Source organism: Felis catus, chromosome A2 (genome assembly GCF_018350175.1).
Source record: "Felis catus isolate Fca126 chromosome A2, F.catus_Fca126_mat1.0, whole genome shotgun sequence".
NCBI classification, from domain to species: domain Eukaryota; kingdom Metazoa; phylum Chordata; class Mammalia; order Carnivora; family Felidae; genus Felis; species Felis catus.
This window is the reverse complement of record NC_058369.1, coordinates 124,427,043-124,444,369: the sequence shown is the minus strand read 5'-3', so window position 1 is coordinate 124,444,369 and position 17,327 is coordinate 124,427,043. Positions and strand designations below refer to the sequence as shown.

General features: G+C 38.3%; 1 protein-coding gene across 11 annotated transcripts in view; it reads right to left on the bottom strand.

The window, feature by feature from the left end:
• The window catches only part of BBS9 (Bardet-Biedl syndrome 9), a 448,679-nt gene that overhangs the window by 31,888 nt on the left and 399,464 nt on the right, over positions 1-17,327 (bottom strand). Inside the window, exon 23 of one of the 11 annotated variants that reach the window (XM_045052588.1) lies at positions 1,796-3,130. The exons of the other annotated variants lie outside the window; for them this stretch is intronic. Within the exon in view, the coding sequence (XP_044908523.1) occupies positions 3,123-3,130 (8 nt within the window). The 3' untranslated portion in view covers positions 1,796-3,122. Of the gene's footprint in view, positions 1-1,795; positions 3,131-17,327 lie in introns of those variants that run through there. 11 annotated transcript variants of the gene reach the window in all.

Below are 17,327 nucleotides of genomic sequence, written 5' to 3'. Positions count from 1 at the left end.
GGAAAAAAGAGGCTGCTGCAACAAAGCAAATGTAGCAAGAGTAGTAGCCCGGAAACGTTGGAGGCAGTGTGGATACAGAGGAAAGGTTTGCGACAAGAGATGTGATGCATTAATGTGACTAGCTGAAGCAACTAAACAGGTGGCAGTACTAATCTGAAAAATGAGGTACAGAGAGAAGACGGCTTGGGGTAGGGTGGGATGCAGAAGATTATAGCTTCAGTTTCTGAAAATGTGAGCTTAAGATGCACATGTCACATTCAAGTGAAGATGGCCAACAAGTGGCTGGATATATGGAGCTAGAGCTTGGGAGACACGCAGTGAGGATACAAATCTGGAAGTCATCAGCATACAGAAAGAAACTAATGACAGAAATTAAAATCAGCCAGTATGAGAGAAGAGAGCCAAGGAGAGAGCTTGAAGGAGTATCAACTTTTCAGACTAGAAGAAGAGAGGCCCACAGAGGGGGCTGAGAAGGAGCAGCCAACGAGATGAGACAACCAGGAGTGAGTAAGATCACAAAATCAGGAGAAGATTCCTTTAAAGAGGAAGGGATGGCGGCCAGTGGCACCAAATGCTGTATAAGGTCCACAAAGTTAACAAGGAGATGGTTTCTGAAAGGTCTGACTTTGAAAGAAGAAGAAAGAAATGTCGACATCTCTCAAGAGTCCTGGGATTCAACGAAATATGTGTAATATTAAATGTACATACTCAAAACAGAAGAAGGGAGAGACTCTGCTGGGCTTGAATGCTGCTGGGGAAAAGAATGAATTGGTATATTTTAAGAGTAAATAAAGAGCTCTGTATCATCAGACGGAAAGAAAAGCACAAAGATAAGGTCTCAGGAAGGCGTACCCTAAGTACTTAATAGAGAATTGAGTGGATCTGATTTAAGGATCCCATAAGCAACACACATCTAATTAAATCTACTTAGACATGATATCAGGCTTCCATTGTGAAGGGGGAAAGAACCTGAGTACCATTACTGTTTCTTTTTCCCTGTATAGGCCTCACTATCCCACTGAACCACCACCACGTGGAAGGAACACACGACCTGGGGAAATTTAGTTCCTCGTATGGTTATGTTATTATATTCTTGAATTGCAGCTGTTTACACTCTTAACATAAAGGATCTAATATTTGTTCTTATAATTTTCTTTAGGAAAACGTGTCTCTAATTTGTCAATGTACATTCTTCTTCAATGAAATTTTAAGCCAATTTAGAATCTTTCATTTGAAAGTTTTGTCTTTATATTAATAACATATGTATTTTATAACTTTCTGGCAAAAATGTACTGTATACATACAGTAATGACTCACTAATTCACCTTGTTAAAAAAGAAAAAGACAGCACTCTGATAGTAACCAGGGCTGTAAAAATAGCAAACAAGTGTTTAAATTTGGAGAACACTAATTATTTTCTCTACCTTCCAAATCAAAGATACTACTTTGAAACAAACAAATCAACAGAGCAACAACTCCTCTTTCATTTTTAGGTCAGAAAGCCTTTATTAGAAATGTTTGGTCTCTTCATTTAATGGGAACTTTAAGGCTAAGGTTACTCTCAAAATTTACTCTCTTCCATATATATAATGTAATATATATTACAGATGCATATGTTATAGATATTATAGATTATAGATGCATAATAGACACACACACATATACACAATGTGAGATCTTTCAAAATTACAAATGTGTTTTTTTTTTAAAAATCACTTATCTGTTAGCATTTCTTGATCACAAACCTAACATTATGACATCATCTTAACAATCATGAGAACAAACCTTTCTCATCAGTGTTTATCAAAATTGTGTCCATATATATGTGAATGTTTGAAGCATAAAGTGGAGTCTGTGACCCATAAGGCAGAAATCAACAGAATCTATGTCTAAAGGAAACAACCTAAATAGACATTTGGAGATAAAACTGGTCCAGATGTTATCTGCAGACCACACTCCCTGTGCTTTTCTTCAAACAATAAATAAGTGATCCAAATCAGATCCTGGGACACAGTCCCTTCCACTTCCCACCTTGTACCTGTATAAACAAATACTCTGTAGCTGCTGTCTAGGAAGTGTTCTGATTTATTTATAGCTACGTTGTACTGTCATACTTACAACAGATACCTCATGTGGAGAGCTGATAGCTTTAATGTTCTGTATTGATCTGGGCTGTGCTTTTGACCCTTCTTGGATACTGACTGCTATGCAAGTCTGCAAGTGTGCCCTGAAGACAGGCTGTTAAAACTGAAGTGATGATATGCATGGTCTTTCTCCTTCAGTGGCAAGAGAATACCCACCACCTGGCAGCTTTGAACTAAATATAGAATCTAAACTGATCTCTGCTATCTTCATGGATCATGAGAAAAACAAAACAGATGAGGGATCAAGAGAAAGAACAGAAGAAAATACACTGTTAAATAACATGCTTTTGTTGAGTGCAAGACACTTAGTAAGGAAGAAGTCATTAGTTAGCCCTGATGCAATTTCCGGCCAGCTCACAAACGTTTTAGTTGGTAAATAGGTACTACTTTATTTCCCTTTAAGTCATATTTTCCTGAAACTTTCCTAGGCAACTTATATGCCAGGACCAGGCTTCCTCACACCACATAGGCAAATACAGTAATGGGTCAGACACGAAGGCTCAGAGTCAAGGGCTTAGAAAGCAAGGCAAGTTCGACATGGAACTACCTCAAACACTGTAGGGGGGACAGAGGACAAGGGGATTCATTGAACATCTACTTTGAGACAGATATGAGGTTCAGCTACTTTATGTGTATTTTCTTTTTTGATATTTCAATACCTTTGTGAATTAGGCATTATAAGCATCATTTCAGAAATGACATTGGTGCAAATGATCTACAATTACTAGGTAGAATCTGGATTTAAATGGTTCACCCAATACCAATCTTTAAGCTACTTCCATTTGTCCACGTAGCCTCACCCATCACACTATGCAAATATTTCCTTCGAGGTTATATCTACATCAGAGTTTCACAGCCAGAGATTCTTAAGTGTTAGTTCCAAAAAATTAGTACAAATCATTCTTTACCTCAAAAGAGAGATTATCTCCCAGCAATGAGTTCAGTTTTTGGAGAAACATGCTGGCTCTGCTTTCAATCTCAAATGCCTAGTAAGGCAACACAGAAATATTTGTGAGATTGTTATTCTCATCATAGAATGAGCACACATTGCATTTTCACCTCTTTTCCAGAAGAGATTGATCAAGGCTTTAAAGTAACAGCCAAGAATTTCTTTATGTAATCTTCCACAGCACTTTTAGAACATCTGACGCAAAAAGGAATAAATCATTTTCCATCATAATAATCATAATAAAACAAAAAATAATCATGAATTGAGTGTTTCCCATGGGGCAGGTCCTATGCTGTCCCATGCGTTATCTCAATCAGTCTTCACAATGCTTCTATTTTATCAGTTCAGAAGACAGAGGCTCAGAAGGGTTAAATTACTTGCTCAAAATAATAAGGCAAGTCTAGAAAACAAAACGTATGAAGAGACAAAACAAAACAGAAACAGGGTCATAGCAACCTGTTGCTTTCCGGAGAGGAGGGGGGTGGAGAGATGGTAGAAATAGGTGAAGGAGATTATGAGGTACAAACTTCCACTTATAAAATAAATGTTACTGGAATGTAATGTACAGCATAAGAAATATAGTCAATAATATTTTAATAACTCTTTATGGGGACATATGGTAACTAGACCTATCTTAGTGATGATTTTATAATATATAAAATAATTGAATCACTCTCTTATACACCTGAAACTAATATTGTTTGCCAATATAATTCAATAAAAAAGAAAGAAAAAAAATCACATGGCAAGTAAGTGGTAGAGTAGAATACAAATGCATGTCGGTGTGCCTTAATATCTCATGCATCAAAAATCCAACACGTAACCTCCAACTAATTATATGTTGCTTGCTTTATATTAAAATGATTCCAATATTAAAATGCAGGAGGTGTTATAGGTGAGAGTTACAAATATGGTGAGAGAGGAGCATAAAGTGAACAGTGTAAGCAGATCCATAGCAGATAAGTTACATTACAGTGTAGCCAAGATGCAAATAAAAAAGATCTCTCTTGGGGCTCCTGGGTGGCTCAGTGGGTTGAGCTTCTGACTCTTGATTTCAGCTCAAGTCATTATCCCAGGGTTGTGGGATAGAGCCCCATGTCGGGCTCTGTGCTGAGCACTGAGCATGGAGCCTGCTTGAGATTCTCTCCCTCCCTGCCTCCCCTCCCTCTGCCCACACCCCCACTTGTACTCTCTCTCTCTCAAAAAAAAAAGATCTCTCTCTTCTCCTCCCTCCTTCTCTCTCTCTCTCTCTCTCTCTCTCTCTCTCTCTCTCTCTCTCTCACATTTCCCAATAAAACAATGAGGAGACAGCGTAAAAGAAGACAATCCTTATCTTTAAATGAAGACACAGTAATTTAATAAAATATATTTTTTGAATTGATGACATTCCAGGCAAGATTTAAAAAATCTTTCAAAGCTAAAATGAAAAAAAGCGTAAGTTCCAGTAAGTACTTGGTCTTATTGGCAGCAACATACTGAGACCTTAAGTTTTAACCTAGCTTCCTTCTCAAATACTCCAATCATGCAATAAGGCCCACCGTAAACACTGTGCAAAGAAGCTCTCGCTTTGCATCCCGTGACTCATCTCATGCTTTAGCACCGAATGGAGATTGGCACAGATATTATATTGCACTCCTACTCAGACATTCCTTCCCTTCACCATCATTTACAGTATGCACTGCAGCTAAACTGACCCGTACGAGCAACTCAATAGGCATAGAGGATTGAGTTACTCACATGAGAATCAATTTTACACTAGACTAAAATAAAAAGTTGGTTTTAAAGTGCCAGATAAGAAGCCAAAAATACACAGCATTTCTTTGGAGGCAAAAACACCACATTGTCTCTTTTCTAAGATAGGGGGTAGTTGTAAAATGGGCAATAAAAAAAAAAGTTATTAAAATTCAATTTTCTAATCAATGTCTTGAATTCAGATCAGAATGATGTCAGAAGTGGCTCAAATGGAATGAATTTTTTTTCTGCATAGACTTTACCTCCTGTGTTTGTGGGGATTATAAATGCTTCTAAAAGTAGTCTTTTAAAAGGATGATAGTCATAGCGTGACAGTGAATTAAAATGAAACTATTCTTACTGATCCTACAACAAGCCCATTTTTACATCTCAGGTTCCAGTGGTCTTGGTCTTGGTTTAAAGTTGAAGTGAAATGTACACATGTTTTAAAATCTGAGAGCCTAAATCTAGGCAAGAACCTACATATTATCCTGCAAATTATTTATTTAATTATTGATCTGAACTTGCCATTTTGATATGGAGATGAGAGAACACAACTAGAGTACCGTTTCGACACTATTTCTTTTTTTTTTTAATGTTTTTATTTATTTTTGAAGGAGAGAGAGACAGAGCATGAGGCGGGCAGGAGCAGAGAGAGAGGGAGACACAGAATTCGAAGCAGGCTCCAGGCTCTGAGCTGCCAGCACAGAGCCCGACGCGGGGCTCGAACCCACCAGCCGCGAGATCATGACCTGAGCTGAAGTCGGACACTCAACCAACCAAGCCACCCAGGCGCCCCTCGACACTATTTCTGATTTACACTCCGAAGACCCATGGCTTAGTGTCCTAGGACTCACTCCTAAGACCATTGTGTCTAGGTCTAAGCCAGGTAAGTAAAAAAATCCACTCCATAATAATAATTACAGTTTACTCATGCTCTCCATTGTACCAGCAATATGTCACCAACATGGACATATTTTAGGTTGTACAAAAAATATTAAAAATATCTCCTTTTTCATTTCTATGGTTCCTACCACTAAGTTTCTAAGATATTAGGCTTTTTAAGTTTTTGTACCTTAGACATTTCCAGTTTAGTTCAGGATTAAGGGCTGTGCCATACAATGGGGCATGTACTTGATTTAGTGGAAGCCAATTAGCTTAATTTAGGTGGAAGATGTCATTCTGCCCTGTCTGTAGATTGAAACTTTAGTCAAATGGTACCTTTTCATAGAAGCAAAAGAAATACATGTTTCATTTCCTTTGGAGTAGTTATCATTGATTTTAAATAGCCCTAGGTAACAGACATACACATTTTTCAAGAAATCCCTCCCTACAGAATCCTCCAAAAGTGCCTACTAATGTTTGATATCCTCTATTGCATACTACAGAGACTTAATATTAAGTCCACTAGCCATGAACATCAATTTCTTCTTTTGATTTTCAAGGATAAATTTAAGGGCCCATTACATATTCCTTGAAATGCCTCATGTGGCACTGCTGTAACGGAAGACAGAGTATTATTAACAAAATCTTTAAGCATGGAAGAAAACAAAATGCTACTTATATTTCTATTTTGAATTTGAAATTACTTTGAAGTTATTCTAATTTCAATGGCAACTCCATTTACAGTCAAAGAGATTCCCGAAGAATCAGACTATGTAGAATTATTAAGGTATCAAATTAATAACACCTATCTTCTCACAAAGTATAGGCAGTTGCTGTTAACATGTCTATGAGGAGTTACTAAATTAATAGCATAGGTTATGTAGCCATCAACAGAAAATCTTGTCATATTTATATTATAAATTTTAGTCACTGTTCTTTATTGGAATTTAATGTTGTTTATTTTTTAATTTTGCTAAGGAATCTTACCATGACATTTTCCTGAGGATCACAAATTAAAACATTTTTTTTTCTTCTTCATACTTGATCACATCTGTGTTTTCTTCCTGCTCTGCTTCCTTTTCTCTCTTACTGTTTAATTCAACTGAATCCTCATTCACATCTAACATTATCTCCTTTCTAGAAATTTTTAGGGAGAAGTTCCTATTTTTAAGGTGGTGAACACAGTTGTATTTTTACTTTCCTGCTCATTTTCCTTTTCATATTATTCCCAAGTCCTTATCTCAGTGGTCCATGAGCTGGGAATTTCTAGCTTCTGCCAACTCTAGTGACTACTGTGTCTCTAGGATCTGGGAAAGGTAAGAGGAAAAGACAAAACTGTCCCCTTTCCTTCTTCCTCCATACCCTGAGCTACCTGGCACAGTAGTGAGTAGACCTACCACCCAAAAACACTACAGCTGTGGTTGCATGACACTTATGTATGAAGAAATGAGAAATACACAGGAAAAAAATTTCATCCTTAAGCATGGAAATAAGGGCAGGGAAGGTACTGGATAACGGTAATAGATCACTTGGAGAGAGAGAGAATTCCACAACTCGAAAGCACTTTATAATAGTAGTCATCGATTCTTTTTCAGTGTGTTAAGTGGCTTACTAAGGCTATACAGATTGACAGGTTGAAAAGATGACTGCAGGATTAAAGTGGCAGAACTGAAATGCATGGTCCATGATATCTGCTGCAATAAGAGCAATGCAAGTTTTTTAAAAGGAAGAGCCTCCAAGAAATGGCAAAAGGAGAAAATGGGACAACTGGGTCCATTTAACACTAGAAAGAGAAGGCTGTCTGGAGGAAGTCAGGCATCTCCTATTACAAATAGGGTAGGTGGGTGCTGCTGAGTTATTTGTTCTTTTGTTCCCACTGAAGCCAAGACAAAAGGAAATGAATTTAAATTGCAACAGGAGGGATTGAAGTTAGACATTAAGGGAAAAAACCTTCCTGATGAGAAGGCTAGTGAGATAATGGAACACATAATTGAGAAGGCTGTGGAAGCCTCTATCCCTGGAGATGTTTAAGAATAAACATCTATCTTTCCCAGGTCATTTTACATACAGAATGGCCTGGAGTATTAGAATGGAGACTTTTAGATTTACCCTCCAGCCCTAAAACACTACTGTGTTTACATAATGAGACAGGCTGTGCAGGGGTGCATCTGTCCACTGAAGTGACAATGGCCAGGGATAGGAAGCAAGCAGCAATGCTCTTCTTTGGACCTTACTTTGATCAGAGCAGTTCTCAGAGCACCTGAGCAAAAGCCTGCACCCAGGTGTGGCTAATCTCCTAGTAGTTCATGAGTCTCCTGAGGATTTCACAGGGTACAGCAACTTTGGACCATGCTCCTTCATTAAGAAAAAGGACTGTAAAAATGTCTTCATTTAGAAAGGGAAGCAAATTGTTTGTAATGTGATGCAGAGACTGAAGTTTGCTTATCTTGTTATTACCAAGAATAATCCAGTATGATACCTAGACTGGTTTGGAGAGCAGCCAGCTGTCCTGTATCATTTCAGGGCCAGAAAAGAGACATATTGCATACACCAATCCATCCAGCACAGAGCCTACTGTGTGCAGACTGTGTGCTAACAGTGAGGGGGGTACCAAAAGCACAAACAAAACCTTTGTCCTCAAGGAGCCCACAGCTGGGTTGGGCTAGGAAACGTGGATCTCTCTAATACAATGCAATCCCATATACAGTGCAATAAGAGCAATGCAAGCAATGCAAGGAGCAATGCAAACGAAGATGAAGCCATGACCTAGTTGGAGAAGGGTACTAGAAGTGCATAGAGAGGCAAGAATGGTCTCAGAAAAAATCTGCAAATACTGCAAAAGATGACAGAAGTCAGCTGGCTGAGTAGGCAAGATGGGAATCCTAGGCAGAAGAGCTACATGTCTGGGGACAAGGGAGACCTGAGGACAGGAGAGAACCTGCTTCCTTCTGGGAGCTGCAAGTAGATCAGAATCGTAGCTGGAAACATTGCTAGCGGCAAGCACAAGAGAAGGGGCTAGAGACACAAAAGCCAGATCATGAAGGGACTCATGACCCATGGCAGATAACTGAGTTTATCGTGAAGGCAAACAGGATTTCAAACTCTAGAGAGAGATGATTGGATCACATATGTCTACACAGGTTGCACAGGATAAGTAAACTCAGATAGCAGCATAGTGAGCTGAGATTTCTCAGTACCTGGATGGTGGTTGGGTCAGGTGAACATTCAAATAATTACCAGGCTGGTAAGAGTCATACACCCAAGCCACGGTCCTATTTTTATTGGGTTAAGCTGCTGTCTAAAGCCTCAGTCAGGCAAGCCTGCTCGCTCATCCTGCCTCTACTCCTGATAGCTAAATGATGAGGTCATAAAACTGTGGGCAACTCTTGGCATTTATTGCTTAAAGAAAAAAAATCATAGTTGGCTAACTCCACTCTTAAAGAGCAGCTTATACCACTTATATCCTCCCGACATCAGGAATTAAAAAAGAAAATGTCAAGAGTTACAGAGTTCTACTTTATCATCATTAAATATCTTGCGGTTTGAGAGCAATTATCATTGTGCTTTACCCATCGGCTATGCAATGTTTATTCCTGGTCTCCTACAGACACAAAAATGTTTAGGAAATCAACTACGAAGATAAGTGTGGCCATTGGGGACAATTCTCTTGCTGACGATCATTTTCACCAAAAGCAGGGAGAAGGGTTATGAATCATCTGTGACCACTTATGCTTAAGCTGAATACATTAAAATTTAATGGTTTCGACACAAGAAGCCAGTCATAAGTCTGCACATCAAGGCACTAATGTGTTGGGCCTAATTGTACTTAGATGAAGTAAGTAAGGAATGCATGGCAGCCAACTATATTTTGCTGTAAAATGAAAATTATGAATCTCTAATCACAAGTGAGGAGTCTTTTCTTACAATTCATTATTCATGATTTCATTCACTTTGAATTATTCATTTTCTCAAATGTCATTGCTACAGCCTTTTAAACTTTTCTATTCCTCCACTTTCAAGTGATAAATGCCTAAGAACTTAGTGGCCTCAAGTCTTTGAATACAATAAAGTGTTTTTTCAACATGTTACTGACTTCTCACAATTATTCCAGTTTATGAATGCAGCTTGGCTATTCAAGGTTAGGACTGCCACCTTCCATTTGTTCTAAGAGATAACAGGTTTATAAAAAATGTCCTTTTTCTAGCATTGTCATTCCTAATAAAACCTAAACTTTGAACAAGTCCTCCTCTATGATCTGGCCCCTGCCTGCTTTACCAACCCAATCTCCGGTCATTCTCCCCAATCACTTCGACCTTCTTTCCTACTTCCTTTGAATCCTTTGCATTTCCTGTTCCCACTTTCTGGATGTCTCCTGTTCCCACTGCTCTTACTCCCAACACCACCACATGCACCTTCATACACTTGGCTCCCTCCTATGTTTTCAGTCTCACCGCAGATGACCCCTCCTCAGGAAAGCTTCCCTAAGTATCTCCTCCCCCTGCCAGTCACCCTTTATTAACACTGCCGTACTTATTATCTTCATATTACTAAACACAATTTGTAAAAATCTCTTATTGTTTGTGTATTATCTTCCCCACCAGGATGGATGCTTGGCAGACTCTGTCTATTTCGTTCAAGCCTGTATACCCAGACTCTAGTATGGCAATAAGCACATAGTAGGTACTCAATAAAGATTTATAAAATACATGAATTTGTAATTCTAGGAGACAATAATTGAAGTCTATTTTATCCTGAAATCACCTCTTCAGTTAATTAAGTACAATTTATCCCCAATTTTCCTCACATCATTCTATGAACTGACTGCATGAGCCATCATGCTCATTACTCTATCCAAGTAATCAGGAGAGCCATAGGCCATAACCTAGAACTTGGGACAACTGTGAGTAGAGGACTGCATCACAGACTCTCATTGGGAAGGATCCTGAGATCCTAACAGTTAAAGGTACAGAAAAAGAAACTGAGGTTCAGAGAAGTTGAGTAAAAACCCATCTGCCTGTCTTTCAGCGTCTTGTGCTCCATGGAAGATGCCTCCAGCCAACTGTAAGATCTGTGAAAAGAAGAGATCCTAGAAGCAGTCTGGAGTACTACCAACTTGGATTGACTCCTTAGAAATGCCACAAATCTATGTACAGCTTGTTTCAGACTGAACCCCCATCTTGGATAGAGAAAGAGGACACACTTTGCCAAGGACCACCATGGTCCACCATCACTCCTCTCCTGGTTAGCATCTCCTCTAAACAGATCATTAGCCAGACCATTTTGTGCAGACTGATGCTACATGCAAAAGGAGAGGAACTAAATAAATAGGTCATGTTAATAGAGACTAAAGTCTGAGAGTTACTGAAATATATTTTCACAATAAAAACAAAAGTCTGACTGGTACCTTTGAGCATTGTATGCTTTCTCAAATTAAGTGATGTTTCTGGCTAGCACACAGTGTGTTACTACAATAAGGAAACCTTAGATTCAGATATTAAATATGAATTAATGATGATGGCCTTTTAAGTAATTCAAAAAGGTACTCAAATGGAAACTGAGTGCATAATTACTAGACATTCTTGGCAAATGCAAATGAAAAAAAGCAAAAGATCTTCAGATAAGTGCTCCAATTAAGCACCTTGGGATTATTGAGAGATAATTTTACAAGTTTTCGAGACAGGGTTATTGTGGAGGTTTTTTTTTTTTTTTTTTGGAGTACTAAGTTTTTTTTTATCACACTTCTTTGAAATATTATTATTGGCATTTGTAGGAGACCTGAAGCCAGGGAGAGGAAAGGTAACTGGTCTTGTTATAAAATCCATGCCTAAAATGATAAAGGCTCAGAAAAGGGGGCTTAAGTAAATATTTGCTAAATAACTGATGAGCCAGATAAACACTAGGGGGAACAGAAAAGCTTAAGTTTCAACTCCCAGACTCACGTACAACCTTTAGATTAGGCTGGTCTTCTTTTAGACAGGCTTGTACTTCTCATTACTTATGAAAACAAGATTTTGGAATGCCTACTGAAGTCATTCAAATTGCCCTTTTGTACCTTAGGCGGCTAACGTGGCAATATAATTTACAGAGGATACATTATGTTAGACTTTACAAAGGTTCTGTGATGTTCTCAGATGCCCACCAAGGAGTCCAGCAAATTGACACCTCTAAAGTCATTTTCCTGGCATCCTGAGATGAATTTAGTGCCAGGTCTTCAAATGTGAATAGCTCATATGTCATCCCATTATGCCACCTGGCCTCGGACCAGCACACCTTTAAAATAGATTTATTTAGGCTATAAACTTACAGGACAGTGCCTCTGTCTTCAAATATATTACATTTAAACAGCTGGGAAAATAAAATCCTAACTTTCCAAGGCTGAAATCTCTGAGGCCAATTTGAAGTATGAAGAGCACTATCAAATTCTGTTACAGACACAAATTTAGATGATGTTTCATAACATATTAAAGAAAAAAACTCACGGCAAGCAAATTTTATGATGGTAAAACTCTTGAGGGCTCACCGTATTTCTATTTTACTTGAAGTTCAGTTAAATACTATTCAATACAATAAGGGATAGGGGGCTCACAACTTTAATTAGAAAGTAGTTCCAGATAGAGAGCATGTAAGTCCGAGTATATAATTCACTTTAGTCAACAAACTTACTAATTCCTATTGATCTGGAAGACACTTGTTATCTAATGAATCTTTATAGATTATTAATTAACCCATAAGAAATTACATTGTGTCTCAAGAAAAATCACCTAGTGACACTGGGAATCCAAATATGTATTCCTACATAACATCATGCTCTGCTAAGTGTTATCAGTTGTATAAACAAAGAGAGTGGTCACATATTTTGTGCCCACATGGATTTTATGTTTTAACTTAGAATGCACATATAGCAACTAGAGAACTAGACAGTGTAACACGAAGTGCCAGTGGGTAGTACTAAAAGTTATAAATATTAGCTTTAAGCACGTGACATTACTAACATTATTTACTCTACAGGAGTTAGATTAATAAGCAAAGGGGAGAATACTCAGAGAAGACTTCCTGCAGGAAAAGTAGACGTGAGATCAACACTCAAATTCAACATAAACAGAACCAAACTTATCATTGTTCTCCCTCAAGCTTTGTTCTCTTCCAAAGACGCCTTTTCTATGAATGGTGCACTGGCCAACTGGAACAAGCAATCCAGGGGCCCTCCCTAATACCTCTCTTTTATACTCAACCCTGATCTTCAATCAATTACCAGATTCTGTTGAATCCTGAAAAATCCTGAAATCCTGAGAAATTTCTTATATCTATCTGCTCTTCCTGATCTCTATGGCTACTTCCCAAGACTGGGCCTCTATCATCTCTTGCTTTCATAGTATTTACCTTGTTTTGCAACTGAATATCTATAGGATTATTTAATTATTTGACAATATAGGCTTCGTGATGGTAGAGACCATGTCTGTCCTGCTCACCATCAGCTTTCCACTGCTTTCAACAGTACCTGGAGCATAAGGAAGTAAAGAAATTGAGCTAAGGTTCAAGATAAAGAAGAACAACTAGGTCAGATTATGAAGGGCTCGGTCCTAAAACAAAAAGCCTGGTATTTTTCTTATTAGGAATATGACTGATATTGTGTCCGTCTGAAGAAATAGCAAGATGAGGAGAAAGAACTGATTTGTTAGATAAGGTGTTGAAATTTGCTATTCCTTTAAAAAAAATAGGTTAGCAAGACAAAACTTTATTTCCCTTAACAATTAGGAATAATTCATACACATAAAATATATAAAAGAAGAAATGCTACCAAATCTGTAAGAGCTCAGTAGAAGTATGTCAGTTCCCACCTCTGCCCTCGTCTCGCTCCATCTCAGCAGCACGTGACAATGCTGACCTTGGAAACCCTCCCCTCTCTTGGCTTCCACGTGGCTACTTTTTCACAGTTTTCCTGTTACTCATTCCTTGGCTGCTTCTCCTCAATTTCCGATGTTGGTTCTTGCCCTTCTTCATGACCTCTAGATGCTGGAAGGCCTCAAGGTTTAGATGAGCCACCCCCCCCTTTCTCTTTTCTCTTTCCACATAATTAGCCCATTCAGCTTCAAATACAATACAGAGGCTGCTGTCTCCTGACTGTCTCTCTGCAGCCCTGGCTTATCCCCTGAGTTCCAGACACCTTGACATTCACAAGTGGGTGTCCACAAGGCCTCCTGAGTAGAACAGATCCAAACAGATCTTTTATTCTGTACCCCCCACTTAGCCCACATGCACACACACACACACACACACACACACACACTGTTCTTCCCTCCAACTTCCCTATCTTACCACTACCACTACTGTCCGCCTCGCTACTAAAACCAACATTCCAAGAGTCCTCTCTGCTTCCTCCCTCATCTCACTGCTTACTTGTAATCCATCACCATGTATTCTATGGCCTCTAAAATATGCCCTAGAGCTCTCTAGTTCTACCTCTATGGCCACAACCCCAGTCATCATTGTCTATTGCCTACATTTCTACAATAGTCTCTCTGGCTCTCCCGGTATTTCCACTCCAGCTGTTTTCCAAATCATTCCCTAACAGTAGCCATAGTAATTCTTAAAAACACAGACCAGATCACATAATTTCCCTCCTTAAAAACCATTTGATGGCTTCCCACTACTCACAGGATGACATCTAAATTCCTTACTGTGGAATGTAAGGAATACATGACTTGGCTCTCCCTGCCACTCTTCCTCATTAAGATCAAGCCAGGGAGGCTATGTGTCTTTTGAATACACCAAGTCCTTTCTTCACTCCAGGCCTTTAAATTCTTCTATTTCCAGTTTTATTAAGATATAACTGACAAATAAAATTTTAATTAAAATGTGCAGTGTGATGATTTGCTATATACATATATTACAAAAGGATTTCCCCATTGAGTTAATTAACATACCCATCACTTCACATATTTACCTTTGTGTGTGTGTGTGCACGTGTGTGAAAGAGAGAGAGAGAGTGTGTAAATGTTTAAGTTCCACTCTCTCAGCAAATCCAGGCCTTTAAATTCTATTCCACCAGCTTAGAGCACTATGTCCCTGGTTCTTCATTTTCTCAACCCTCTGCTCACAGAAGCCTTTCCCAATAACCTTGTCTACAGTAGCCTTTACCCTCAACTCTCTCAACTCCCTGTTTATTTCAGTGAACATAACACAACTCAAAACTCTCTTCTTTAGCTTCACAATGGTTTACTCTCCAGCTTCTCCACTAGAATATATGCCCCACGAGGGTAGGAATGCTGTCTCTGCTCTTAATCAACATATTCCAATGTCCAGTATAGCACCTGGAACATGGTAGTATTTTTAAAAGTGTCTGTTAAATGAACAAAAAATAGTCCTATTTCATGAATAAAACTCCTTTCCCCCTTTTAAGAACTTCCATGTATCCATTATGCTCCTAATATTGGTCTCTGGGCCAAAAGATGAATTGTTTACAGATGGTGATATTTAGCTTCATTCCAAATTTATATTAAGAAACCACAGTACAATTTGTAGAGTTTACAAGTCTAAAGAGGAAGGAAAAGAAGATAGTTAATATAGTGAAACAGAGGAGAACTGAGCAAAGTTTAGAAAGGGGAAGGTGGCAGCAGAAAAGAAAGGTTAGACAGCTCAACTAAGATGAATATGAGGTACAAGATCCCTGAGGAAACAGAAAAACAGAAGAGGATACAATTCATCCATCAGCTGCCTTTCAGATACCCACTGACATGACAGACGCTGAGGTGAGAATATGGTAGTAAGTAACACAGACATGGTCCCTCTCCTCATGGAACTTATAATTTAGTGAGAGAAATATTAAACAAACCCACAACGAAGGTATAATTACGAACTGTGCTTCATACTATAAAGAAAAAATCTGAGAGGCCATGAGCAAGAATGATAAGGGTCACAGAAGACCTCTCATGGGAAAGAGATCTATAATTTGGGACCTAAGGATAAATTAGCTGGTGAACATGTAGATGTGTGGCAGGGGGTAATTTTGGGAGGTGGAAAAAGGACAGTATTCAAGACAAAGGGAAGGGCATATGCAAAGGCCAGAGGCAGGAAAAATCTTGATGAGCAGAACTGAAAGGGGGACTTGTGGGCCAAAGGGAATTCTGGGGAAATGGATGGCAGAGAAGTGGATGGGAAGAAGGAGGAAGCAGAGTTCTGTAGGGCAAGGTGATAAGTCTGAGTTTCATCCTGAGGCCAAATGTGTCTTCTGAGAAAGAAGAGAAAAACAAAAGATGAATAAAATTATAAACATTTAATATAAGCCAATGGGAAGTAGAGTTTTGTTTTGGACAACCTTGATCTTCATGGAATGATGGCTTCTGTACAGTTTGGGGGAGGAGAAGAGTTTGGAGCTTGAGCAAAATCACAAGGATTAGCTTCTGTTGGGAATGAGACCAGAACCAAGTAAACAGAACTCTGGTTAGCAGAGGAAGGCCCAGGTGAAATCACACAGCCTGAGAGGAAACAAAAGTAGTTGGGCCAGTTTTATGATTAACTTTAGCAACAATTTCCAGCCCCAGAGTAGATCCAAGAAAAGTCAAAGATTTACTCAGGACTGGAGACTGACAGGGATCTAGGATGAAAAGCCACAAAGTTCTACAAGGCAGAGCTAAAAGGGCTAGTGGAAAGGCAGACAGACGTGGAGTGGGTATGCTGGAAGGTGGGGGTTGGAAGGAGGAGAACTGAGTGAGAGGAAACTGGGAAAGATGATATAATGTTCAGGAAAATGATTTCATTTCAAATCAGTTTCACAAGATTATGTTAGGCATCTTCTACATTCCAATTATATTAGATTCTAGGGATGGATTCTAGGAAAATGAATGACAGTCTCTGCCCTAAGAGATGTCAGTCTTATAAGAGGATGTCAATAGAGAGTAGACATCTAATAATGATTGATGGTATAACACAAAAATAAGAATAAACTCAAAATAAAAATGTGATGAAAATTGTTTTTATGATATAAAATGTGTTAATGATCACTACAGATAGCTAGGAATTTTATTTATTAGGTAAACTTCTCAAGAATTACTTTGGATTCCTTTTTAAAAATGGAAATACATTTTTGCATCAGAAAGCTTTGAAAAATATAGTGCCCAAATAACATTAATAGTAATAAACTTAACTATAATATTATATAACTAAACAATTATTTTAACTAGTCACATAAGGAATTTTTCCCAAATAATAAACTATACTCTCCCTCCATTTCACTTATAAAGAAAAAGAGAAACAGGCTTTAATCAGAAGAAAGATACAGATACAATGGTTTATGGTTGGGGTCTCAATTATGATGTGGTACAGGATGTGTTTTTCAATGGAAATAATGAAGTATGAAGTGTATAATTCATGAGTTTATAAATGTGTAAGTTATCATAGTCTGGTGTTTTACTAATTTTGAAAGACTTTTTTATCTCTTAAAAATATATAAAACATGTAATATCAGGTAACTTACTTGTATAATACACAGTCGCATACACTGATAAATGTCCACCTTGACAAAGTTAACTTTATTTTTTCACTGAAACCCACCAGGCTTCTATACTTGAGCCCTTAATATTTGCCATTGCCCTTGCTCATAATTAGAGAGCCAGTAAGCT